The sequence below is a fragment of the Ornithorhynchus anatinus genome, chromosome X1, assembly GCF_004115215.2.
Source record: "Ornithorhynchus anatinus isolate Pmale09 chromosome X1, mOrnAna1.pri.v4, whole genome shotgun sequence".
NCBI lineage: Eukaryota > Metazoa > Chordata > Mammalia > Monotremata > Ornithorhynchidae > Ornithorhynchus > Ornithorhynchus anatinus.
In genome coordinates, this window is record NC_041749.1 from 70,408,732 (window position 1) to 70,436,171 (window position 27,440).

Sequence of the window (27,440 nt, forward strand, 5' to 3'; positions counted from 1 at the left end):
GCCATTACCTTGAAAATTTATTCAGGATTCTTGTTCTTGATATAAACTTTGTTCTACTTTTTCCTCCTTTTTCCAGGCAAATTCTTTCTGAGTTTTGCTACATCTAGTCTACCAGCACTGTTTCTTCTGAAAGCTTGGAATACATTCCTGAGAAAATTGAGAACCATTAATAGATTGCCCTTGAGTTTAAACAATTCAATTCTGGCACTAGACTTTTAGAGATTCATGAAGGCAACAGATCTCATACTTTTAAAAACCAATTCTGATGTGGTGAGAGGGAGAGCAATAAGTTAAGGATAGTTCGTAAATTCAAGGTAAGTTTTTATGAATCTGAAAGAGAACCACAAACAGATCAATGCCGAGTACACTGTCTTATTTAAGTTATACAAAGGTCCAAAGGGCCTCTGTCCTAGAATCAAATGAGAGACAACTCAAGCATGCGCAGGGAGAGTAAAGTTATTTTATTAAATCATGCACATCGTGTGTGTTAGTGCAAATAGTTTAATTTGTACTCCAGAAATTCTATTGTATTTTTATATCTTTACAAAATAGATTTAAAACAATTTATTTTTAAAAAATGTAATTCTGAAGTTAAGCATTTCAGAACAATATTTGCAATAACCTATATACAAGAGGTACTGGGTACCACTGGCATATGAGCATTTGTGGTTGGGTGGCTTCCTGCAACTAAAAAATGACGACATGAACTATATCTCAATATTGTTTTCTATAAGTAGCTGGTGGAATAATTAGTCCACAAATCTACTGATCCTCCCATTAGCAAATCCCAAATAGCTTAAAATATAACCTTTAAAGGATAAACAATGACCCTTGAAACCTCACAAGGCAAATTATATGCTAAACGTCTAGGCTAGACCTGTCCGATTGCCATAAAGTGTTCAAGCCAATTGAATGCTTGCTGCGATTTTCCTTTTGGTTTCCTTTAACCGAATAACTTCAACTTGACAATATGAATCACAATGAAGCTTACTTGCAGAACTGTTGAGTGGCACAGAATTTACCTAATGTGGTACTTCGGGATTAAACCAGAAGATCCTGGGTTTTGTTGAAAAATCAAGACTAAGAGTCCTCAAATAGCATTTTCCATGAGCTAATTAATTTTACAAAATTAGAATTTGATTCAGGACTGTGAGCTCTACAATGCCTCCAAAGCTTCCAAAATGAATCCAATAAAAGTTTCTCTAAAGTATGCATCCTCCAATTAACCACGTCAGAAAGAATAGATAAGTAAAAGTCAAGCTTCCTAAAGTATGAGAAAGCATTTGACTTTTAAAGCAACTGTCACGTTAAATATACAAATTTTAATAAACTTCATTCTTACTGAAATCAACAGAGTTTATATCACTGAAGCGTAGTTGTGAAATGATCAAGTTTTTTGCTCCCAGAAATACTTCAGTCCATATGCACCCACTCTCCCTAAAACTCCTCGAGGCTGACTCCATCTGTGTTTCCAAGTCATGTTGTTGAGGCTGCACAAATGTGTCCATTACCCAGAACCTTGTCCAGGGACCCTTTTTTCTTTAAAAAGCATGTAAATAGGAGTTGTCTCTAAATCTTGTTCCCAATACCTCAGTGATTTATGTAGGAAGTACAAATGGAGTAAATGCTTTTTTTCCAAAAAAAAAAAAGAAAAATTAAAATGAAATAAAAATTAAAAAAAATAAAAAAAGTTTCTATCATTTCAAATTGATATGCCTTGGTTGGTATGTGTTTTATTTGGGTAGGAAACCAATTAGAAAAATGATTTTTATCTGGCAATCAGAATCTAGAGTTAAATAGACACAAACCTAAATGTTATAAATAATTTGGTACCAAGAAACCTACTTTAGGCCTCCAGAGTATTTAGAACTCCAAGAGACTAATTCAAAAATTACATGAAAAATTGCAAGCAAATTATTGCTTACACTAGAATAAAGTCACAATTTTATTCCCTCTTTATAGACAGATATATTTTATACAATTTCAAGCAACAACCCTACTGCTGATACGTTGCAAGAGGTAAAAAGGAAGAAAATGGATTTTTTCCCCAGTGTTGGTGTGTTGCCAGCTTCTAAAGGGAGGACGGTGTACGGATTCAAAACAGGTTCTCATGATGAAGTTCTAGTTAAGCCTGGGTACAGCACTATCGCTGTCACAGCCACCAGAGCTGCCAACATAGGCATCCAAGGCCAGTGTTTCTGTGTGGAAAGAAAGCAAAAGTCATTACCACATTCTTCCTCCGCCACCCATTAGATAGCAAACAGTGATTCCCTTGGTTCCAGGGAGTCCTGAGTATTCATCGGAAATTCACAGCAAACCTTCACTGTTAGCTCTAATAATGGAAAGATCTTGACTTTGGACATGTTAAAACCAACAAATACACACCCACATACATACACACAGACACACACACGCGCAAACACACACAAAGCCATTTGACTAGTAAGAAGATTTTCAGGGAACAAGACTGCATATCCTCAAGAAAGTCTTTATCAATTTTCAACTTGATTACAGTTGATACCTAGTAAAAAAAAAAACACAAAACCCCTATTGAATCTCTCAAAGCTTGGTCTGCCTTCTCACTTTTTATACTAAGAGATTTCAATGCATATGATCTGGGATGGCATGCTCAGAAATGCCTGCATACAAGTGACATCTTCAGACAAAATATCTTTCTTTGCTTTTCTTGATTTCAGGTGGAGATCCATAATCAGTTTAGGGGCAGGTCTGTATGAGGGAGAGGGGAGGAAGGTGTGGAGGGTGAGAAAACAATGACCTAACAGTTGACCTATTGCCTGGAGACTTAGTTAAACCACATATACCCCCCTCCACCTTCCTCTTCCCCCAACACCGCCCCGACTCCCCTCCAGCCCCCTAAAACCCTAGCAATTTCAAATTTGGTGGAAAATGCCAATTATGCTGATGCCCACCTTATACTGTTCAGGTAGCATCTTGAAAACAAGATTAACTGACCTCCCACGAAACAACCTTCCTGATATTTTTTGGTGCATTCTTGTGCATGCAATCCAGAAGTCAACGGTGAAGATCAACTTTTGTCTTGGGTAGATCTGCACTAGTTGGAAACTCCTTGGGCTTTTAACAGAACTCATCCTATAAATGGGTTTTTTAATATAATTGTGCAATATTGGAAGTCAGGGATCAGAAATATATGGTTAAGGACATTCTGGGATTTGGGTGGCGAAGCAGTGCAAGGTTAGGCATGGAATTATGAACCAACCATCCATTTTTCTGATCTCGTTCTTTTTCATCATCTTCACAGCCACAGTGAAAAGTGAAAAAGTGTTAAAACCAAGAATTCCTATATTGTTTGAAGGGGGGGGAAGTAGGAAAAAAAAAGAAGCTGTTTAAATTCAGAGAGGCAAACTCTTCATTTCTTGTTCAAATCTAAATATTTAATTATCTTTTGGAGAGGGACATTGCAGCATTTCACAAAGTTTGCTCCGGTTTGCTAAAAGCAAAGACCAAGTTAAAAGATGCACATTCAAAACTGGTTAGGTTGGAATTAATTCACGGTTAGCATGACCACAGAGGAAACAGACAAAAAAAAAGTTACTTGATTAGTTGATTGTTCAGCTCATTGCTAGTAAGCAGTATACTGCGTATTAAATGAAGGGTTTGCTTCAGGTAACGAAATACTTGTGACTGTTTCACCATGCACTATTTTACAAAAATGGCACAAACAGGTGACAGGGACGAACAGACATCGACGCAACAGTAGTGTTGTACCTTTCTCTACCACAATGGACCGTAACACCAAAACAGGAAAGCCAGGATTAGGCCGATGAATACGGCTGGGACGGGTTGTACTATGGAAGGCTAAAGAAGGGAAGGGATATTAAAAATCATTTTGTGCTATTAAAATCAAATCAGATAAAATGATTTAAATGGGGAAAAACTAAGTTAGAGATAAATTGTGCTTTACTCCCAATGTATTAAAGAAGACATCTAACCCAGAACGGTAGAATGTGGCACACCAAGTGAGAATACCACTCTATTTACACAGACATGGCTCTGGTAATGAAGTCAAGTGAGTGCCCTTTGTCACTCAGTGGAATGTAACATTTCAGAACAAAGCTGGGATAAGAATTACATTCACTTGCTGTTCTCTATGAAAGCCAGCTCTTTGTTATGTGAAAGAATTCCTGGGCCCAAGATGCCATCGGCTAAAAAATTACTGGCTTTGCCATGTATTATTTGTCCTACGGTTGATGCCTTAGTTACCAGCCAAACCTCTTTTCCAAGGTCTCTTCTTTCCACAGATTAAATGACACCTCTATCAAACCCCAAGGGCCCAGCAAAGGGCAATATTGTTTCTATAGCAAGAGGACTGTTTTTGGGGTAGGGTCAGATGCTAGAAATGAATTTCTCTCCTAAAGGTTGCTGAGGACAGCAGAGTCTGGTGCCTTTCCACATGATGGCCTGTTAAATTGTAATCCCTCAAATTAGCACACAATGAAGAACAAGCTCCTTTCTAGGAAAATTGGAAAATAATGACAGTATAATCATATAGATTAGGACCATTTAGGATTGGGTGTAATTTGTCAATCTGAGGACTTCCTTGCATCTTTTTAAATTTTCTAAAATTTTAGTGAGTTTTTTTTTCCGTTTATTGGTCTCTCAGGCCACTTCTAGTCCCCTCGGTCATATGGAGTTCCTAGAACCCCACTGCCAGTAGAGCTACTGCTCCAGCACTTTCCCCTGCCCTGGTCACCTCCACAAGAGGCAGGGTCATTGGTGTAGGTTCCAGGATCTCCTGGGGTGCCACTTCCAATTCGCTTTTGGGGCTCATGGTTCTGCAAAGTGCCCTGCAGGCCTGCATCAGGGAAGACCAGTGGGTCGGCTTGCATCGCCATTAGGGTGCCTTGAGCCACTCGAGGTGACTCGGGCACAGATGTGCTTCTGCGGTGCCACTTCCAGGTCCATGGTCAAAGAGTTACAGATACACTGAAAATCTGGATTGGTGGGGTGATCATCAAGTGAATTTCAGTAGGAAGGATTACATTAGTTTATCATCCAGTGGAAATATACAGCTTTCTCTTGCCCTGATTTTATGCAATTGCCAAATCAACGTAAAAATGCTTTCTGAAAATTGGAAATGCTAATGGCGGTATTATCATTCCAAGTCATTTATATGATAGGTGGAATGCATTCTGATCATGCTAGATGGCTTTTGAGGGTCATTTTGTTCAAATTAAGTGGACTTTCCATAACCAGAGAAATACGAGTGAATGTTATGGAAACAAGAAGGCTGAAACATGTATTTATTGGAGAAGAGAGCTTCGGATTTAATAAATTGAGAAAACAACGTAACCATTACTCAGCAGTAAAAGTTACAGATACAGCTTGACATAAATGACACTGGGCAGAGGCCTCTACCCAGCAAATCATGATTACATGCCAAATGAAAGTTCTTTGGTGATGTTATTTCAAAGACAACTATGTGCACTTTACACAACTGCACATCCATGCAGTGTTGCTCTCTTGGAACTGATGCCACAAATCAAGCCATCTTCTACAAGAAGCGTGTTGGAAATAACCACTGGAGTGCCCAAAGCAGTGACAGAAGACTTGAATGCTCGAAGATACTAATGCTTGAAAAATCGATCACACTAAACAATCATCGGTTTAGTTTCACAGCTAACGATCATCAAACACACAAAAGAACACTCAGTATGACTGGAGTTGTTTTCTTTAGACAACTATCTTCACAAGGAAGCAAAAGTCTGAAACATATCAATAATTTCAATTTATACCCTAACTTTCACAAGGAGAGGAAACTCTCCAAAGATTTTCCAAATTTTTTATAATATATACTCGATGGAGCAAAGACCAAAAAATGGTCTTCCTTTGTTATATAAATGATGGTGATGTATTGGGATATAGATAATTACTAGAAAATGGAGGTTACGGTTTGAGTTTGCATTCATAAATGGCATGAACCTGCGCATTGCCTTCAACTAGAATAAACACTCTACAGTGGCCCCTTTTCCTCTATCTTGGAACAGAAGAAGGTTAACCTTCTTTGGTCCCCATTGCACCATCTAGGTATCACCCCATCTCCCTCCACCCACTCCTAACCAAACTCCTGGATTGGGCTGAGTACACCTACTACCTCCAGCTCCTCAATTATGCAGTTTCTGCCCCGCCCTCCCTCCCCACCCCTCCACTCCACTGAGACCACGCTCTCCAAAGTCATCAATGGCAACACCCTCACCGAATTCACTGACTCTACTCCATCCTAATACTCCTCAACCTCTTGGCAGCCTTTGGCACGAAGGACCACTTTCTTCTCCCGGAAACACTACCTAACCTAGTTTTATCTGACCCTGTCCTCTTCTGGTCCTCCCCTTCCTCTCTGGCCATTCCTTCTCAGTCTCTTCCTCTGTCTCCCACTCCCTAATTGCAGGTGTCCTTCAAGGCTCTGTTCTGGGTCCCTTCTCTATTTACACTCCTTTGCGGAGCTCATCCCTTCCCACAGCTTCAACTGAACCTCTACACAGATGACTCCCAAATCTACACCGTTTGTCCTGACCTCTCTCTTCCACTGCAATCTCACATTTCCTCCTGACTCCAGGATGTCTTTGGATGCATCTCTGGATGCTGCCCGGATCATTTTTCTAAAAGCATTGTTCTGCACCTGTCTTCTCATTCCTTAAAAACCTTCTATGGTTACCCCTTTCTCTCCTCCCTGGGCGGGAACTGCCAACACTCGGCATTAAGGCATTCAATAATCTCTCTCCCTTCTAGTTACACACTCTTCCCTACACCCCAGATTGCATGCTTCATTGCGCTCAAGTCGATCTACTCTCTGTGCCGTGTTCCCATCTCTCCCACTATCGCTCTTGCTCATGCCCTCCCTCCCCTTTCATATTATTATGGTAATTATTAAGTGCTATCTGGCAAGCACCATAATACGCGCTGGGGTAGATAGGAGATCATCAGGTTGCACGCAGTCCCTGTCCCACATGGGGCTCATGTCTAAACAGGAAGGATTGAGATTCAATCCTCATTTTACAGATGAGGAAACTGAGGTATTGAAAGTTAAGTGACTTGCCCAAGGTCACACATGAGACAAGTGGCAGAGCTGGGATGGGAACCTAGGTTCTCTGACTCCCAGGACTGGGCACTTTCCACTAGGCCATGTGGCTTTCATATCTGGCAGATCACTGCTCTCTCCACCTTCAAAGCTCTTCTGAAATTACATCTCCTCCAGGAGGCTTTCCCTGATTAATCCCTCATCTCCCCATCCTATTCTCCCCGTTCCCGCCCCTGCAAATACCACTTAAGTAATAGGGTATTTGCCACCCCCATAACATACATATCTATCTTCAGATTCTATTACTTCTCATAGCTTTAACTGATCTTAATGTCTCCCCTTTCTTCCCTGCCCTAGATTCCAAGCTTACTGAGGGCAGGGATCATGTCTAGTAATCCTACTGTACTCTCTCACGTACTAATCTGCACACAATAAGCACTCAATAAGCAGTTGGGGAGAGGCTACCTGAATAGAAAAATCAGAACTGGGAACTAGAGGGTGGTGAGGTTCAGAAGGCAAAAACTTCCCCACTTGTGACTGCTCCCAAGATAGATTTCCATTTCCTTCAGATAAGGTTTTACCTCATCACACTGCCCCCCAATCCACTTCTGGTCTCTTGTAAACAAAGTTAAAATTTTTGCTCCTGAAATTTAGTAGCAAAAGGTTTGGCTATTGGAATTACAGACCTCTACACATATAAAAGGTATTATCAACATGTCATCATCCTCACCAAGTTTATAAAGACTTACATTGTTTCCTTTCTCTTGTAGCAGCTTCAGGTTATCTTTACATTGTTTGAGTTCATCAGTGATTGACTGTTTCTCTTGCTCAGTCACTTCAAATTTCAATTTCAGTTCCGAGAGTACAGTCTCTGTCTTTTCATACTAAAGACAAAGAAAAGAACAGTGTGCAGACCCAGATTAAAATGGGTGATTACCTTACCAGTCTGATGGCTTCATCACCCTTTACGAACCTGTATTGGCAAAGCGAAGCCTTCTAGGAAGAGGAGAATCAATGCACTATCCCAACTACAAGTATTGAATGATGCTGACTTTTTACTCTGTGCAACCAGTTTTTCAGCCCCGTACTATTTTTTTTTTTTTAATTAAAGAGAAGCCAGTGTTTATTATCACTTTCTTTAAATCCAGTTTCATTTTTGGACTAAGCACCCTGACTTTATCTTCATCAGTTACAAAGGAAAAGGAAATTACTGATACCAATTTTCAGTCAAGAGTAAAGACAAATGAGATGGAGTCCACAGCCTAATTAAGTAGCAAGAACTAAAGCATATCCTGAGTTCTATACCAGAACAAGCAACTAATACATGTTACTTTGGTCATCTGGGTGAAAGTCAGTTATCTCAAGTTTATCCATGTGAGTACGGAAAATAACGCCCTTGCCCCAAATATTAAATAACACCCTTGCCCCAAATATTCTAAAGAGTTTTAAGATGTTTAAACAAAAGGTGCCAAATCAATAAAACGCAAAAAAGGAGGCAACAAAGAGTCTTCAATAGCTTTGATATCACATTTCAGCCCCGTCATATCTACTAACATTGTTCCAAGGCATCAATTCCCTAGCGACCCAGAGAGACGTGCACCATGAGTTCCTTGATTTAGTCTGTAAACACATTTCAAAATTAAAGAGCTAACCAAATCTGGATCTGATTTGGCTTGTGGGACCTGACAGAACTACTAGAAATCACATGGTAGGAGTAGTAATTATTAAATACTTATTGTGTGCAAAGCACTGCACTAGGCACTGGAAAAGGACACACAGTGAAAACTACACATGGTTCATGGCCCTCAAGGGGCTCACAATCTAAGTATAACGGGGGAAAGAGAACGCACAACAGACACTTAAGGAAAGTTAAAGTAGTAAGAACACAAAAAATAGCAAAAAAGACAAGGACAGGGATAAATACACAAATCAAACCAAAAGCGTAGTAGGGTATTGTGGCTGGAAGGGCGGAGTTTCAGGTGTTTCACCGGTCTGAGTCCAAAAGTCATCTCTGCAGCCACAGTGACTGCAGTAAGGTGGCTGAAGGCTTCCTGACCACAGAACCCAATTAAGTGCATAGCATACAAGATACTATGACAGAAGATACTATGGGCATGTAAGTCAGTAAAATGGAGCACCAGATCATTTGCAAGGATTACATATGCACGAAAACCTCAAATGAACAAACCTAGAGTTACCATATCATCTCCCTACTGGATGTGTTTCAAGTCATTACAAGAAGTGAGAGATTTTGTAAGCAAAAATTACAAAAGAAAGAGATGTGGCCAAAAGAAAGTAAACCAGCCCTTTCCCAATTCACATATACACAGACAGGATACAAGAATGGGCATATCACAAAACAAATATATTTGTACGAATACAAAAGACAGTATAGTATTTGTGGAAATAAATATGAAAAATAAGACAGTAATAATTTCCAAGTTTATGGCACTTTACAGGAAAGAAATATGTGGACAAAGAATAACACCAACCTACCAGATATTCTGAAATCATTCGTCTCAAATATCTTTCAAATGTGTTGAAACTGCTACTCTTAAGAGCTGTTATGAAGACCTGAGTGATCTGACGCAGAAAGGCTTCTCATGCAAATTAAAGCAGCTTCAAGCCAATTACGATAGTGTGCAAGAATTTCCAGAGAAATTTAGATTTCTCAAAATTCGTATAATAGGTTTGAATAAGGTTTACAAATGATCTAAACTAGGCAGAAGACAGAACCACAGGAATTGAAAATACCAGAGACCTTTTGAACGAACATATAATATACTGTAATTTTGCCTCTGGCATAAAGTCCATCAAGTTCATAATGTCATTTCCCTTTACCTCTTTCTGATAATCCTTTGCTTGATTCTCAGCCTTATTCAACAGGGTTTTTAAATCAGCTGAATCCCGCTGATGCTGTTCTTTCAAGGATCCCATCTGATTCTCGAGTTCTTTTTTGGTCCTTGCAAGGACATTTAAATCACTGGTTAGCTCTAAACTCTGCTTCTGAGAGCTGCAACACCAAAAAGGCAGTTGTTACATTTAATGAAACAGTTTGGAATCAGTCACTTCTAAAAACTTCAGTTGCTTATTTTGAAATTTTTCAGCTAGACACCACCAGAGTCCATTTTCATCCCATATTAACTAACCAATTCTATCATAGCCTTTTCATCTATGTGAGCATTCCAGTAAAAAGTAAACTTTGAGCAGCAAAGAAAAATCATTAAATGTAAGATGCAAAAGTGAGAAAAAACATTCTCTTGCAATCTTTCATTTCATTAATGCCTACCTGTGCAATTCCCTTTCTTGCTGCTGCAGTTCCGATGAAAGCGAAGTGTTCTCCTTTTTCAAAGAAAGACATTCAACTTCCAGTTTATTCCATTTCTTTCTCAATTGTTCCAGTTCACCTTCAAAGACATTGTGTAACATTATTCAGTCAGCTAGGTCATTGAGTACAACCTCCAAGGCAATGGAGGAAAGGAAACATTTGAAAGACCTTTGAAAGTACATTAGTTCATCCTTATTAGAACAGTGCTTGGCACATAGTAAGCGCTTAACAAATACCATCATCATCATCATGTGTACAGCTACACTTCTAAGAACTGCATTTACAAATATGGTCATTTTCATACTTTGGGATGGGGTCTTTATTTCAAGGAGTTTCAGAAATGTGATAGAGTAAGGGATGCTTTTTCACTTTGGCGCTTGAATCTTTTCCTCCATGACTGACATTAATGCCTATCACAGGTGACTGTTCAAAAATTCTGGGATTTTGTTCATTTGATTTTGGTAAATGAACGTCTGCATTTTCATACAGACAAGTAACTTTTGAAATGAAACACATCTAATGTACCTACAAACTATGGTGATATCAACTAAAACATGTTTTATTCCTGAGGATAACATGTGAAACTTAAGGAAATTCTACAGCAATCCCTACCGGATCTATAAAATTACATAAATGCTTTTCAGACCTCAAAACCATAAGAGTTTCTGTAAATTTACCTTGCTTTTACTAAAGAGTTTGTGCTTCATTATGTCACGGCATAAGGAAAGCATCAAGCATAGCTATAAACTATAAAGGAAGTTGGTCAAAGAAAAAAGCTCCTCTCAGGGAAAAAAAAAAGAGTCTAATTTAACAGTCATTCATAAAGTTATACAAGCCCTCTGGCTTAGTGCTGAAAATTGATTCCTTGCCTTGCAACCTTGTGGCTTCCTCTTTCTGCTGGGCCTCACATTGCTGACATCGAAGTTGAAAACTTGATTGCAGATTAATAATTTCTTTCTCATACTCTGAAGATGCTTTCCGCCACTTCTCCAGCTCAGCCCGCACCTTCTGAAGCTCTTCTTGTAGTGAAGCAATATCAGTGTCCCGCTTAGAAGCAGCTTTTTCAGCAACTTGCTGAAGGAGCAGAATCTCATCTTGAGCACTGACTAATTCATCACGTGTGTTTGTTATTTCATTCTCCTTTTCCTCACGAAGGTTCTCGATATCAATATGCAACTTCTGTAGTTGGGCTAAAAAGCATGAAAACAATCAGATAGTTGAAAAAAATGTACTGAATTTCCCTTTGAATCTAACCAAGAACAAAAAATTGGGAAAGGGAACCAGGTCTCTGTTAAACAGCTGGGTCACAGCCAAAGTGGTGGGCTTTCAAACCCTCCCCAATATCTCGCTGAAAGCTGGCATGGGATTTGTAAGGAAGAAGAGAAATGAAACTCTCTCTCTAGGCATCTGTCCTATTCCAGGCACTCAATTATTACATCAGCCTCCTTGCTGACCTATCTTCCTCTGGTGTCTCCCCTGTCTAGTCCATCTTCACTGTGCTGCCTGGACTATTTTTCTGAAACATCATTCTGAACATGACACCCCAATTCCTCAACAACCCATTCCTCTTTGCATCATGTAGAAAGTCCTGAACAACTGGCTTTAAGGAAAGAAGGTCCTGAACAACTGGCTTTAAGGCAAGAAGTCTGTGAGGAGGCTGATGTGGTAATCCAGTCAGGATATGGCAAATGCCTGAATTAGTTTGGCAGCATTTTGGATAGAGAGGAAGAGGGGGATTCTGGAGATGCTGTGGAAGAAGAACTGACAGGGTTTCATGACATACTGAAGATGGGGGGGGAAGAGGGGGTGGGGAGAGACAGACAGACACAGAGAGAAATCAAGGACAATGCCTGGGCTTAAGAAATGGGAAGGAGGGTGTGTGGTAGTCAACAGTGATGGAAAAGTTGTAGGGGGGAGGATTTGGGAAGGAAGATGAAGAGTTTGGGAGATGTCGAGCCTGAGGAGCTGGCAGGCCATCTATGTTGAGATGTCCTGGAGGGAGGAGAGATGGGAGACTGCTGTGGAGAAGGGGAGAACTTGGAACTAGTGAGGTAGATTTGGGAATCATCCAAGTAGAGGTGGTAGTTGAAGTTGTGGGAGCAGATGAGCTCCCCAAGGGAGGGAGAGTAGATAGAGAAGAGAAGGAAACTCAAACCTAAGCCTTGAGGGAAAACCACAGTTAGGACCTGGGGAGCAGAGGTGGAGGGAGCCAAAGGAGATGAAGAAGGATTGGCCAGAGACGACTGGGTCAGAAAAACCAAGATTTAAATAATGATTTTAAGAGAAGGGGGTGGTCCAGAATGTAAAAGACAGCTGAGAGGTCAAGGAAGATTGGGATATAGTACAGTTGGTTATATCTGGCAAGAAGGGGTCACTTGGGACCTTGGCCTTGGAGAGAGAAATCTCAATGTAGTGAAGGGGGCAAAAGCTGCACTGTGCAGACAGCCAAGGAGGGAGATGGGGCAGGTGTAAACAACCTGCTCGAGGAATATGAACAGGAAGCAGCATGGTACTCTGCATAGAGTAAGCACTCAACAAATGACTGACAGATTGAAAAACATACCTTGAAGAACATGTATCTGCTTGGTGGAGTCCTCAACCTGTTTTCGGTAGGCTTTTCTTTCTTCTTCCAAAAGCGCTACAAGTGAAACCAAAAGCATCCCTAGATTAAATTGTTACAACCAAAAAAGATTCAGATTGAGGTCACCAGTTGCAAACTAGGTAGGTGAAATGCCTTCCAAAAAATTTACTGAAAGAGATGAATGTTAGGTGATTTTAATCAGTGCCAGTTGTTAGGTAAGCTGTTTAAGGATTTTAATAGCACAAAATGTAGCCAAATGTTTAAAGGGCAAATACTAAAATTAAATTGTGAGCAATGAAGTTTTCTAGGATTCAGACCTCAGAAAGGTTTCTGCTCGCTTTGGCATTCTTATGGATTAAAGTGGTGAAAGGAAATAATTCACTGTTGGTAGTTGCCCAAGAAAGGTATGAAGAAAGGGGAATGGTATTTCCAAGTTAAACTGAATGATGTCATACCCTAAAACATCCCCTCTACCTCCTGATTAATGCATTCTGTATTTATCATGGGAATTGTTCATGTCTTACTTTATGCACAGAGTTGGTGCTGTAGAAAGACTAATTATGTGACCAGACCTAGTCTTTTAAAGTTAAAACTTGAAGGCTTATTGACAAGCCTGAGTTTATTTTTTTTTTTAATCACCTCTTAATACTGTCAGCTGGAGAGTTAAATTGATCTTGGTCTCACCTTGAAGTTCAAAGCATTTTTGTTTACTTGCTCTAGCTAGCTCTTGAGCTTCAATCAACTCCTTGTGCAGATGCTGAATTTCTTGTTTTGTCTCAGTTTCTGACTGCGCACCCTGTAATTCATCTGATAAAAACATTTTTTTTTTTAAAAGCAAATGTTAGTGTAACACCTTAATCTCTACTACTAGAGAGAAGCAACCTTGTAGGTTTAATCATGCAGTGCTCAAGTAGTTCTTCCCACTATGTTAATAGCAAGTTAGTCATAAATAGATATTAATTTTAATATAAATTTTAGATATGAAAAGATTAAATTCTCCTGTTCTATTATGGAATAGAAGACAAATAAAATCAAGAGTACTAAAGATGGCACAATGAAAAAATTTATACATCTCTAGGAATTTCTGTTTATGAAACACCAGTGAGAGGTTATTTTTAAAAAAATTAAGTGCTTTAGACAGATTTTTATTTTTATTAATTCACCTACTGAGTTGCCAGAAGGAACATGGCCTAGTGGAAAGAGCACAGAAATGGAAGTCAGGAGACTTGGGGTCTAAATCCCAGCTCCACCACTTGCTTGCTGTGTCAGCTTGAGCGAGTCACTTTTGAACTTTTCTTTATCTTAAGTTTCCTCATCTGTAAAATAGTGATTAAACAGCTGCCCCCCCCACCGCCACCCCCCTGGCCCCTTTAGACTGTGAGCCCCATGTAGATTGTATCTACCCCAGAACTCAGTACTGTGTTTGCCACATAGTAAGCACTTCCCACTACTATTTTTATTATTATAATTATTATGCCATGCAAATATAGTTTTAAAGTAAAACATTACTGGAGATGAGACTACAATAGAGTTGGGGGCCATGATCCCTGCCTTCAAGTAGCTTACAGTCTACAGGGGAGATGGACATTAAAATACATTACAGATAAGGGAAATTAAAGTAGAGTATAAGGATGTCTACTTAAGTGCTATGGGCCTGGGGTGAGTATCCAAGTGCTCAGGGGTACAGAGCTAAGTGCCCAGGTGGGTGGCAGGAGGGAATGAGAACAGGATGGGGAGATGAGAGGTTAGATATGGAAAAGTTAAAACTACAAAGCATGATAGAAGAGTTGAGACTAAAAAAAAAAAAAAACCAAAACAAGTTCCATGAACTTTGCACATCAAAATTAACTGGTAGAGGAATCTGGAAACTACTGATAGGTGTAATTGTTCTTCAGGCTTGAAAAAACTCCAAAATGATAAAAAATATACTACTCCCAGGGTAACGTGAGTTAAACTACAACAGATGGAACAAAAATATATACACTTGACTATACATGAGTTATGCTTTCTTAAATCAACTCTCTTGGTGGAGCTGTCTTTTGTTTATTTCAATGAGGCAGTTACACCATACTCCAAATCAATTACCGGGATTCGCTTATTTAAAAAAAAAAAAAGCTCATGATGATTTTTGAAGTGCATCCTAAAACAACCAATGTGGATTTTAACATATCCTAATTTCAATAGCATATCCCAGATTATGATTCTCATAATACCTATTAAGCTATGTGTCTCCTGAATGCAACATTTTAAAGACATGCATATTTCTATTCTTATTGTTGTTGAAAATAAACACTTTACTGTATTGGCAACTTGCCTAACGAATACATCTTTTAAGAATACAGATTAAAAGGTATGTGGGGTGGCATAGCCATCTTTCAAGATTCTATCTTGTCTCATTTTATTTTTAAAAAATTAGATTAGCTACTTTGAATGAATACTTTTTTGGAAAAAAACCAGAAAAAGTAGTACTTTATTCCAGCAACACTGTAACTACATAAAGAACAATGACCACCTCCTGACTTCTTCAGGAAATAACTGTCTGTGATCAAACTACTGTAACCCCAATCTTATTATTCTATGTAAATCTTGAAAGCTGCACAACCTTTCTAAAATGAATTAGATCTATATATGGGTCAATTGCATAATGAAGGCCAGAGATTAAGCTGGAGCAAATACTAAGGAGATAGTGAATGTCATAAGCACACTAACCCAAAAATTCTTAAAAAACTGGACACAGTGAAATAAACATTTCAATGGGACCTATGGAGGCGGCTTTTCTACTGGAATAGCATGCCTTTCACCTAGAAAATGGCAGCAAATTTAAGCAATGAGCAACAAAACTAATACACCATATTTATTTCTATTAATGTCTCTCTCCCCCCTCTATAGACTGTAAGCTCCTGTAGGCAGAGATGCCAACTCTTCTGTGTGTAGTCTCCCAAGCGCTTAGTACAGTGCGCTGCATATAGTAAATGCTCAATAAATACCACTGATGATTTGAGCTGAGATGCCAAAAGAGGATGGAAAATGCCTTATCTTGTTGCTGCCTGGTTTTGTGTTTGGTTTCATTCATTCATTCAATAGTATTTATTGAGCACTTACTATGTGCAGAGCACTGTACTAAGCGCTTGGAATGAACAAGTCGGCAACAGATAGAGACAGTCCCTGCCATTTGACGGGCTTACAGTCTAATCGGGGGAGACGTACAGACAAGAACAATGGCAATAAATACAGTCAAGGGGAAGAACATCTCGTAAAAACAATGGCAACTAAATAGAATCAAGGCGATGTACATTTTGTTAACAAAATAAATAGGGTAATGAAAATATATACAGTTGAGCAGACGAGTACAGTGCTGAGGGGATGGGAAGGGAGAGGGGGAGGAGCAGAGGGAAATTGGGGGAAAAGAGGGTTAAGCTGCGGAGAGGTGAGGGGGGGTGGTAGAGGGAGTGGAGGGAGAAGAGGAACTCAGTCTGGGAAGGCCTCTTGGAGGAGGTGAGTTTTAAGTAGGGTTTTGAAGAGGGGAAGAGAATCAGTTTGGCGGAGGTGAGGAGGGAGGGTGTCCAGGACCGCGGGAGGATGTGGCCCAGGGGTCGACGGCGGGATAGGTGAGACCGAGGGACGGTGAGGAGGTGGGCGGTAGAGGAGCGGAGCGTGCGGGGTGGGTGGCAGAAAGAGAGAAGGGAGGAGAGGTAGGAAGGGGCAAGGTGATGAAGAGCCTTGAAGCCTAGAGTGAGGAGTTTTTGTTTGGAGCGGAGGTTGATAGGCAACCACTGGAGGTGTTTAAGAAGGGGAGTGACATGCCCAGATCGTTTCTGCAGGAAGATGAGCCAGGCAGCGGAGTGAAGAATAGACTGGAGAGGGGCGAGAGAGGAGGAAGGGAGGTCAGAGAGAAGGCTGACACAGTAGTCTAGCCGGGATATAACGAGAGCCTGTAGCAGTAAGGTAGCCGTTTGTGTGGAGAGGAAAGGGCGGATCTTGGCGATACTGTAGAGGTGAAACCGGCAGGTCTTGGTAACGGATAGGATGTGTGGGGTGAACGAGAGAGACGAGTCAAGGATGACACCGAGATTGCGAGCCTGAGAGACGGGAAGGATGGTCGTGCCATCCATGGTGATAGAGAAGTCTGGGAGAGGACCGGGTTTGGGAGGGAAGATGAGGAGCTCAGTCTTGCTCATGTTGAGTTTTAGGTGGCGGGCCGACATCCAGGTGGAGACGTCCTGGAGGCAGGAGGAGATGCGAGCCTGAAGGGAGGGGGAGAGGACAGGGACGGAGATGTAGATCTGCGTGTCATCTGCATAGAGATGGTAGTCAAAGCCGTGAGAGCGAATGAGTTCACCGAGGGAGTGAGTGTAAATGGAGAACAGAAGAGGGCCAAGAACTGACCCTTGAGGAACTCCAACAGTTAAAGGATGGGAGGGGGAGGAGGCGCCAGCGAAGGAGACCGAGAATGACCGGCCACAGAGGTATGAGGAGAACCGGGAGAGGACGGAGTCCGTGAAGCCAAGGTGAGATAAGGTATGGAGGAGGAGGGGATGGTCGACAGTGTCAAAGGCAGCAGAGAGGTCAAGGAGGATTAGAATGGAGTAGGAGCCATTGGATTTGGCAAGAAGGAGGTCATGGGTGACCTTAGAGAGAGCAGTCTCGGTAGAGTGGAGGGGACGGAAGCCAGATTGGAGGGGGTCTAGGAGAGAATGGGAGTTTAGGAATTCTAAGCATCGATTGTAGACGACTCGTTCTAGGATTTTGGAAAGGAAGGGTAGTAGGGAGATAGAGCAATAACTGGAGGGGGAAGTGGGGTCAAGAGAGGGTTTTTTTAGGATGGGGGAGACGTGGGCATGTTTGAAGGCAGCGGGGAAGGAGCCATTGGAGATTGAGTGGTTAAAAATAGAAGTTAAGGAAGGGAGGAGGGCAGGGGCGATGGTTTTAATAAGGTGAGAGGGAATGGGGTCCGAGGCGCAGGTGGAGGGGGTGGCACTTGCGAGGAGGGAGGAAATCTCCTCTGAGGATACTGCAGGGAAGGATGGGAAAGTAGGGGAGAGGGTTGGTGGGGGGGAGGGGAGAGGCGGAGGGGTGACTTTGGGGAGCTCAGACCTGATGGTGTTGATTTTCGTGAGGAAATAGGTGGCCAGATCATTGGGGGTGAGAGATGAGGGAGGGGGAGGAACAGGGGGCCTAAGGAGAGAGTTAAAGGTCCGGAACAATCGGCGGGGGTGACGGGCATGGGTGTCGATGAGGGAGGAGAAGAAGTTTTGCCTGGCGGAGGAGAGGGCAGAGTTAAGGCAGGAAAGGATAAATTTGAAGTGTGTGAGGTCGGCTTGGTGCTTGGACTTTAGCCAGCAGCGCTCAGCAGCTCGAGCATAGGAGCGTAGGAGGCGGACAGGGGAGGTGATCCAGGGCTGTGGGTTAGTGGAGAGAGAGTGGCGGAGGGAAAGGGGGGCGAGAGAGTTGAAATGAGTAGAGAGGGTGGAGTTGAGAGCGGAGACCTGATCATCGAGAGTGGGAAGTGAGGACAGGGTGGCAAGGTGAGGAGAGATGCTTTTGGAAAGACGGATGGGATCAAGAGAGCGGAGGTCTCTGTGGGGCAGTAGCAAAGATTTGCAGGGGGAGGGAGTGTGAGAGATGAGGCAGGTGAGAAGGTTATGGTCAGAGAGAGGGATTTCAGAGTTGATGAGGGAGGAGATAGTGCAGTGGTAGGAGATGATGAGATCGAGGGTGTGACCGAGTCGGTGAGTGGGCGCGGTATGGTGGAGCAGGAGGTCGGCAGAGTTGAGGAGGGATAGCAGGCGGGCGGCAGAAGAGTCATCGGGTACATCCATATGGATGTGGAAGTCTCCGAGGATCCACTTTTGGCTCAGAATTGTTGTATGTTTTTAAAACATACCTCTCTGTGACAAATCTCACTAAAATAGGATGATGAAGATACATGGAAAAAAGCAAAAGTAGCCTACCAAGTTGAGCCAAATTTATTTTAGCTTCTGTAAATACAATTCCAAATGTCCCAAACAAAGCGCGTGTTTACAATTTTCAGGATAATGCTTGAAGAGTGGCCGACTATATAAAGCAATTGACCTATGCTTGCTCAGTCCAGGCACTTGGCTCTTCTTTTTGTGAAGCATCTAATCGAGATCATATTTAAATAAAAACTTTATTTTTCTACAGACGAGTGTGTATGAAATAGATAGCAACACTGACATTTTAAATATGTAGACCCCTAGACACACAGCCGTCTCATAAGTATCTTATAGCACATCAAAGAGGACTTAAGATACTTTGGCTTATGTACTATTTTTAAGTATTTGATGTAGCGTTAAGAAGGTCAAGCATCCAGTCCTATAATCACTCAACTGACTAGCAGGGCCAAAAGAGGGGAGAGGGAGGGAAGGATAGGAGTGGCAACTAGCTAAGGACACCGACGGGGCTTTAGGCAAGGGTGTCAACTCTGGGAGGGGGGATGGGGAACAGCGTCTTGGGGCTGACAGCCCTGACCCTTACAGTAATGTAGGGGCTCACCAGAAGCTGGAACTTCAGCAGGGCTTGGGTTGCTGCTCTGTCCCATTCCCAGCCTTGAGGTTGGGGAGAATGGGCACGCCAGGCTGTACCGGGCCCCAGCCTTAAGCGGCCAAAGGACTCCCTGCTAAACTCCAACCATTTCCCAGTTGTGTCCCTCTAACTTTTTGTGAGCCCAGCACGCCTATCTCCCTCTTTTTTTCCCCAGCCACACTAGCTGTTTCAAGGCCTGCTCCCAGGGAAGACCTCTCCCAGGCTGGATCCCTTCGCTTCACAGGAATAGCAGTCCCACTCACTCCCCCAGTTTATTGAAGGCACATCGCCTCCAAGAAGCCTTCCCTGAATAAGCCCTCCTCTCCACCACACCCATTCGCCTCTGCGCCACTCTTACTTGCTCCTTCATTCGTCCTCCTTCCCATCCCCACAGCACATACACATATCTATATGCATCTGTAATTTATCTATTTATTTATATTGTCTGTCTCTCCCTCTAGACTGTGAGCTCCTTGTGGGCAGGAATGGGTTTATTTGTTGTTATACTTTTACTCTCCCAAGAGCTTAGTACAGTGCTTTGCTCACAGAAAGCGCTCAATAAATATGACTGACTGACAATGAATGAATGGGGCAGTTTGTTCTCCAGAGCAGCACTCTGGGTTCCAAACTATCATCTATTGAGAACACTGCAGGCTGGGTCTGGCAAAAGAGAAGCAGTATGGTCTAGTGGATAGAACCCAGGCCTGGGAGTCTGAAGGACCTGTGTTCTAATCCCTGCTTTGCCACTTGTCTGTGTGACCTTGGGCAAGTCACTTCACTTGCTCTGTGTCTCAGTTGTCTCATCTGTAAAATGGGGATTAAGACTGTGAGCCCCATGTGGGACAGGGACTGTATCCAACCTGACAAACTTCTATTTACCTCAGTGCTTCGTACAGTTCCTAGCACATTATAAGCGCTTAACAAATGCCATTAACAAAAATTCCTAAGAAGCAGTAGCACTGCACTGGAGCACAGGGGGTGGAAACCCAAGCATCCTACTGAAGCTTCTTGTAGATCCTTCCCATTTCTTATGGGAAAAGAGACAGTGAGATCGCGTAGCTAACAACAGTCACATTCCACGGAGGTATTCAAACACTTTGATTTTAATAAGACACAAAACTGTAGGGAAGTCTTTACCAGAGTACCTTCTAGTGAAGCAACTCGAGTTTGGTTGAAAAGCTCTGGGGATGAGTGAAGAGATTTATTTTGATTACTTGGCTAGAGGCAAGACAGGAACCCATCACAGTCGCATCAGTTAGCAAACTAGCTACAGACTGTCTGATAGAATATTCTCAGGGCTCCCACGTCCATGTGACAAAGCCTTCTACCTTAATAATCACTGGCCCATATGCTCCGAAGTTTTAGGATTTCTTTCATCAAAAGCAAACATGTCTCAATTTGGATATTTAATTAGTACTAACAGAGCTGAAACACAGACAATTCAGCTGAAAAGCCATTTCATTCTTCTACATGGGAGAAACAGTGCTTTATCACTACATCTATTAAGGGTTTTGCAAACAGCACACACAATTAACACGTAGTCCAAACTGTGTTCAATCAACTAATAATAATAATGGTGGTATTTGTTAAGCGCTTACTCTATGCCAGGCACTGTACTAAGCACTGGGGTGGATACAAGCCTGTCAAGTTGGACACAGTCCTTGTCCCACGTGGGGCTCACAGTCTCAAACCCCATTTTACAGATGAGATAACTGAGGCACACAGAAGTGAAGTGACTTGCCTAAGGCCACAGAGCAAACAAGTGGTAGAGCCTGGATTAGAACACATGACCTTTTTCACTCTCAGGTCCCATGCTCTCCCCTCCACGCCATGCTGTCTCTCAATCGAGAGGCACCTAACACCTCCCAAGTTCACATGCCATGCAAGTGAACCAAGATTTTCATATTTCAAAATGTATAAAGACACATCTAATTCATCGTTCACAACTGTGCCACTGAATTAGATAAAAATGGACCGTAATTCCAGGAAATGCCACTGCAACACATCCTTAATCTCACAACAGGAAATATCTTTGGATGACTCTCTTCCCCACTTCTTAAACTTTTGTTTTCCCACAGACCCAATAGTATCAGAAAACAAAATGAAGTTTTTTGAGATGTTAATGATTTCATGTTGAATACTACCAGAAAAGGGGACATTACGAATTAGGCATCTAATTTAGGCACAGGGCACTACTCAGGCACTAAGGACTTTTAATAAGTGAAAAGTCAAACCCACATAAAGATTCACGTACAAGACTCTCCTAAATTACTCAAAACGAACAAACTAATCTGTTTCCTGAGAAGAGCTACTGACTCATTAACATTAATTATTAAAATTAGATGACAGAGTAAAATCAAGTTTTTGTTTGCACAAAAAGCAGTTGTTTCCAATAAGTAATGTTAATTCCTATTATTTATATAATGCAAAGAAATGAAAGGCAGCTGATTGAAAACAAGCCACTGCTATCAATTAGGGCTACCATGATTGCCCCCAGAGGTATATACTTTTTTGTGAGTGGGTCCTGCTTTTAATTTTGTCATTTTGCTTTGCAATCGTTCTTCTACAGACATTAGCTATCTTTAATTCTGAGTTACAAAATCTTTCAACTGCAGCAGATGACAAAAAAAGGACTTCGTTACCAAAGATAGGCAACCATATTGAAATATGAGATAAGCATTTTTTCTTACTTAGGAGTAAACTGGTGGGAAAAAACCTTAAAACAACAAGCAGCTCTATAACAGTCTTCTCCAACGAATTACAGGAGTAAAAAAACTGGATAAATTATTGAACATCTTTTCTGAATCCTAAGCTCTTAACAAAAACTATGACTTTCTAAGGCTATAACACCATTGCAAGGGGTGATAATGTGAGTATAATCACTGAAGAGTCAGAGATCATCATAACCACCACCTTGGTGATATAATAGCTCATTGCTTCTGAATTGCTGATTTGTTTTTCCATATTCCCCGATTGACAAATGCCTTCCCATCAATCTATGGTACTTATTGCACGCTATGTGCAGAGCACTATACTAACCGCTTGGGAAAGTACAATACAGCAATGGAGACAATCCCTGCCCACAATGAGCTCACAGTCTAGAGGGGCGTTAGAGAACATTAATATGAATCAATAAATAACATATAATTTAAAGATATGTACATAAGTCCTGTGGGGTTGGGAGTGGGATGAATATCAAATGTCCCAAGGTCACAGGTCACAAAGGTCCTAGTTCGAGGACTTTACGAGTAATAACAAAAATATATTCCCTCACCTCCGGGAGTTCCCCCTCTGTATACTGATGAACAAAAATGACATCACTGATTTATGTGCACAATTTGGACTAACAATAGTATAAATGCTAAATATTGCTTAGTGGGGTGGCCGACCCCATCATCCCAGCTGGCATAGCCAAGTCCAACGGGCTCTTGGTCACCTTCGACACTGGACCACTTCCTCCTAAAAACTCGATTTTGCTATTCTTCTGATTCTTCTCCTGACCATTCCTCTGTTTCTTTTCCTAGCTCCTCTTCCACCTCTCATCCCTAACTGTGGGTTTCCTGCAAGGTTCTGTGCTGGGTCTTTTCCTCTTCACCGCCTTCTCTCCATGCGAATGACTCAAAAATCTACCTCTCTACCTCCGACCTCTTATCCTGCTATGCAATCTCACAGATCCCCTGGCCTCTAAGATTCATTCATCATTCACTCGATCGTACTTATTGATGATGATGGTATTTGTTAAGCACTTAACTGTGTGCCAAGCACTGTTCTAAGCGTTGGGGTTATCAGGTTGTCCCAGGTGGGGCTCAGTCTTAATTCCCATTTAACAGATGAGGTACCTAAGGCACCGAGGAGTTAAGTGACTTGCCCAAAGTCACACAGCTGACAAGTGGTGAAGCCAAGATTAGAACCCATGACCTCTGACTCTCAAGCCTATTCTTTTTCCAATAAGCCAAGCCTACTGTGTGCAGAGCACTGTACTAAGCGCTTGGAAAGTACAATGACATCATTTGGATGATCTGTTGGCACCTCACACTTGGCACGTCCAAAATTGAACTTCTCACTTTTCCACCTAAGCCCCCCTCTCTTCACAGCTCTGTTGACATCACTACCCTCCTAACTGTAGCTGAATCCTGCAATCTTCATGTCCTCCTTGGCTCCTCGCTGTAATTCGACCCTCATAGCTAATCAAGTGCTAAATCCTGTCGATTCTTCCCTCAAATGTATTTCACAAACGAGTCCCTTCCTCTCCACGCAGACAGCCACCACCCTGGTTCAAGATTGACCACATCAAGGTTAGGTTACAATATCAGCCTTCTCAATGGTCTTCCTGAGTCAAGCCTCTCCTCGCTTCAGTTCATATGCTGGGCCATTGCCTGGGCCCTTTTCCTAAAACGTCTCTTAGCACATACCTCCCCTCTCCTCAAAACGCTTCAGTGGTTGCCCAACCTCCTCCGTATCAAACAAAACCCCCTCAAAATTGGCTTCCAGACTCTCCATCGGCTCCTTTATACAGATCGGGTCTCCTCACCCACTATTCCCCAGAGAGGACTCTCTGCTCCTCCCAAGGCTATTTCCTAATTAAATGTACTCTGCTCTTGTCTTATCTGCCCCTAACCCTATGTTCACTGTCTCCCAGCGAACAACTTCCTGTCCCACAAATCCACCAGACCTCAGTTCTCCCCACCTTCAAAATCCTTCTAAAATCCCACCTAATTCAAAAAGACTTCCCTGACTTATTACCAACACCAGTACGACCTAGGCCTAAGCACAGGCCTGGGAGTCAGAGGGCCTGGGTTTTAATCCCAGCTCTGCAATTTGTCTGCTGTGTGGCCCTGGGCAAGTCACTTCACATCTCTGTGGCTCAATTCCCTCATCTGCAAAATGGGGATTAAGACTGAGTCCCATTTGGAACATGGACTGTGTCCAACACGATTAGTTTGTGTCTACATAGCAAGCACTTAAATACCATGTAAAAAAATAACACCCCAAGTCATACTAAGCCAACAGTCACCTCTAGTACTTCTGTTTTTATTCTTACCCAGTCTCAGCTGGTGTGCAAATATGCATATTTAAGGAAATGTTGAATTCAATGATATCACCACTTGTAGATATTTTTATGTCTGTGCCATCTCCCATTAGAATGTAAATTCACTGTGGACAGGAATATGTCTGGTGCTTCTGTAGTGTTTTCCCAAGCTCTCAGTAAAGTACAACACCTTCATTAAGTGCTCAATAAACACCATCACTATTACTATTACTGGTGTGATGGCCACGTTTCAGAGAAGAGCCCTACTGAGCTAAGCCACTGGCCTTTTGGGACAATCCAAGTGGCCTAGAGCCTCCCTTCTTTGGACATCCTTTATCCTGGACTATCTTTGTCCTCAAGCTCCAAGAACCATAAACTCCTTAACTCGAAGCAGTGTGGCCTAGTGGAAAGAGCCCAGGCTTGGGAGTCAGAGGACCTGGGTGTTTTGGTTTTTGTTTTTTATTTTTAATGGATTTGTTAGGCACTTACTCTTTGCCAGGCATATAGTCACTTTGGACACAGTCCACGTCTCTTAGAGTACAATATGATAGAGTTGGTAGAAACATTCCCTGTCCATAACGAACTTACAGTCTACAAGTACCACAATTATTTCTATTATTATTATTATCGGTAATCCCTCTTTCTCTCAGGTGCCTTCCTCTGGGGGTCCCCACAACCACCTGCAGGCTGACTTCCTGTGACACCCCTCTCCAGACTCTCTTCTCAGTCCTTTACCCCGTGAGCACGTAAGTGCCTGTCTGCAGAGAAGCAGGTAAATTAACATACTGAGTGCATGTGAAACTGCCTATGTGCATTTATTCATTCATTCAATAGTATTTATTGAGCGCTTACTATGTGCAGAGCACTGTACTACGCACTTGGAATGTACAATTCGGCAACAGATGCATGAGCAGCTGTGTGTCATCCACCCAGCCCATTCAAAGAACAGGTAATTTTGTTAGTTTATAAACAATAACAATGTAGTAGCAAAACTGTTAGTGTACCATCAAAAACATTTTATTAAGAAAGCACTCTGATAAACCAGGTCTAATCCAACCTAAAATACCATTCCCCTAAAACTGCCCAGCAAGTACTGGGAAACCTGCTTCAGGAGGTCATTTGTGGTGCAGCAGAAGAAAGTCTATTTGGTAGAGGTCTGTATTTTCCTATTTAGTACCCCAAAGTCATTGGTGGACTAGAAGTTTAACCATTGCCTTAGCTTCTGTTTTAGTACGTGGTTTTTTAAAGGATGGCCTGAGAACTCTTGGGATACTTTAGGATACAACATTATCACAAGCTAATGAGACATCAGGCACTATTACAGTTTTTGAAAGATACCAATGTGTTTGTCTATCTTTGGCTCATGATACAAGTACCCTAATAGTCATATCTTTCAATAAGGCTCAGGTAAATTGAGGAAAAAAAAAACCCTTCATTTCCATCATTTATTTAACTTACACTACACAAGATCCCTTTTCTTCAAATCCAATACTTTCTGGATATAACTTCCGCAGCAGTATTGACATTTTCAATTAAACGCTTACTACTTCTCCTACAGCCACCTTCGTATTTTAAATTAAATTAAAATGCTTCAAATAAAATGTGCACGGGTTACTGGCACAGAGTGATACTGAGAAGAGATTTTCAAACATAGCCGAATAAATGATAAAACATTACCTTTTAATAATGAAACTTTAGCAAGAGGCTCATTTAGGTCCTGTTCGTCCATTTGGGCATCTGGGGATAAAACAGAATTTAAATAGGGTCAATACCGTTAGCCGATGATAAGGAAGTCAGGAAGGGCCGACGAGCCTGGGTCCTGAGACTGCCAAACTGAGAACCTGCATGGAGTAATCTTCAGCCAGTACGATACAATCAATTGGATAACTTGGTTCTCAGCTACAGGGGGCATTGCTTAGAACCAAATGGTACAGGTCCCAGGTAGGAACTCCTTTCTGAAAATGTTTGTTCTAATTAAAGATGCATTATTTGAAATTTATGCACGCTATATTAAAATTTCAGGGCCCAATAATTTTAAATGTCTCAACGAGCACTGTCATTCAGTCGTATTTATTGGGTGCTTAGTGAGTGCAAAGCACTGTATTAAGGGCTTAGCACAAACATATATTTGTATACTCTAGGTTTAAAAACTCACCTGTAGTGTCGTCACTGCTTTTTTCCTTGCTTGGACTGAGAGTATCTGACAAATCTGATTCTTTTGCTTTTGCTTGGTTTTCTGCAGAAAGGGAAAATAAAAAGCCTATCAATGGAAGAAATGCCTTCTGCAAATCTTTCCTTTAGGCTTCCAGCTTTTAGTCTTGTGGAATGTACACTTCAGAAAACTAAGCCACTCTTTAAATTAATAAAAAGCATTTGCTTTTCAAAAATGGAGAGAAAACCTTTCTCCAGGTTTCAAACCCCATTCCAAAATGGAGCTCTCCTAGGGGTACATAGCTAATATTAAAATATAACATGGCTCATAGCTGCTCTGTGCTTAGCTGGGACTTTGTGTTCAAAGCTGAACTCTTGCCAGTTGGAACTCAATATGCAGCTGGTTTTGCTAAAGCATTCAGAGAACCACAACAAATAAAAAGAAATTTCCAGGACACAGCCGTAATACTGTATCATGATTTAAAAAAAAAAATAGCTCAAAAAAATGAAAATAATTGAAGGAACACCACACTAGTTTTAGAAATATTTGCAAACACATAATTATAAAAATTTGAGTTAAAATGATGCAATATTCTAATGAACTTGCATTTCAACTGATTTTATTTCAATTACTTGAACCATGTAGAAAAATCCACAATAGAAATAGGCAAGATTTAAAACCTATCACCCTAGGCACTCTAAACTAATAACTGCAGCAAAGCTACTCTTGGCTGCCAACTTTCCAGGAAGA

At 41.6% G+C, this 27,440-nt stretch overlaps 1 protein-coding gene across 27 annotated transcripts in view; it reads right to left on the minus strand.

Moving 5' to 3' along the window:
• Positions 1-442: 442 nt before the first annotated feature.
• The window catches only part of LOC100084433 (sarcolemma associated protein), a 139,378-nt gene continuing 112,380 nt past the window's right edge, over positions 443-27,440 (minus strand). For 8 of the 27 annotated variants that reach the window (XM_039910116.1, XM_029050630.2, XM_039910115.1 and 5 more), the window contains 10 exons: positions 26,694-26,774; positions 26,216-26,275; positions 13,651-13,773; positions 12,949-13,023; positions 11,255-11,575; positions 10,347-10,464; positions 9,899-10,070; positions 7,807-7,941; positions 3,748-3,837; positions 443-2,198 (listed from right to left, as the gene is read on the minus strand). In XM_039910116.1, the coding sequence (XP_039766050.1) occupies positions 3,754-3,837; positions 7,807-7,941; positions 9,899-10,070; positions 10,347-10,464; positions 11,255-11,575; positions 12,949-13,023; positions 13,651-13,773; positions 26,216-26,275; positions 26,694-26,774 (1,169 nt within the window). In that variant the 3' untranslated portion in view covers positions 443-2,198; positions 3,748-3,753. The remainder of the gene's footprint in view (positions 2,199-3,747; positions 3,838-7,806; positions 7,942-9,898; positions 10,071-10,346; positions 10,465-11,254; positions 11,576-12,948; positions 13,024-13,650; positions 13,774-26,215; positions 26,276-26,693; positions 26,775-27,440) is intronic. The other 19 variants (XM_029050616.2, XM_029050631.2, XM_029050629.2 and 16 more) reach the window with 3 other exon arrangements.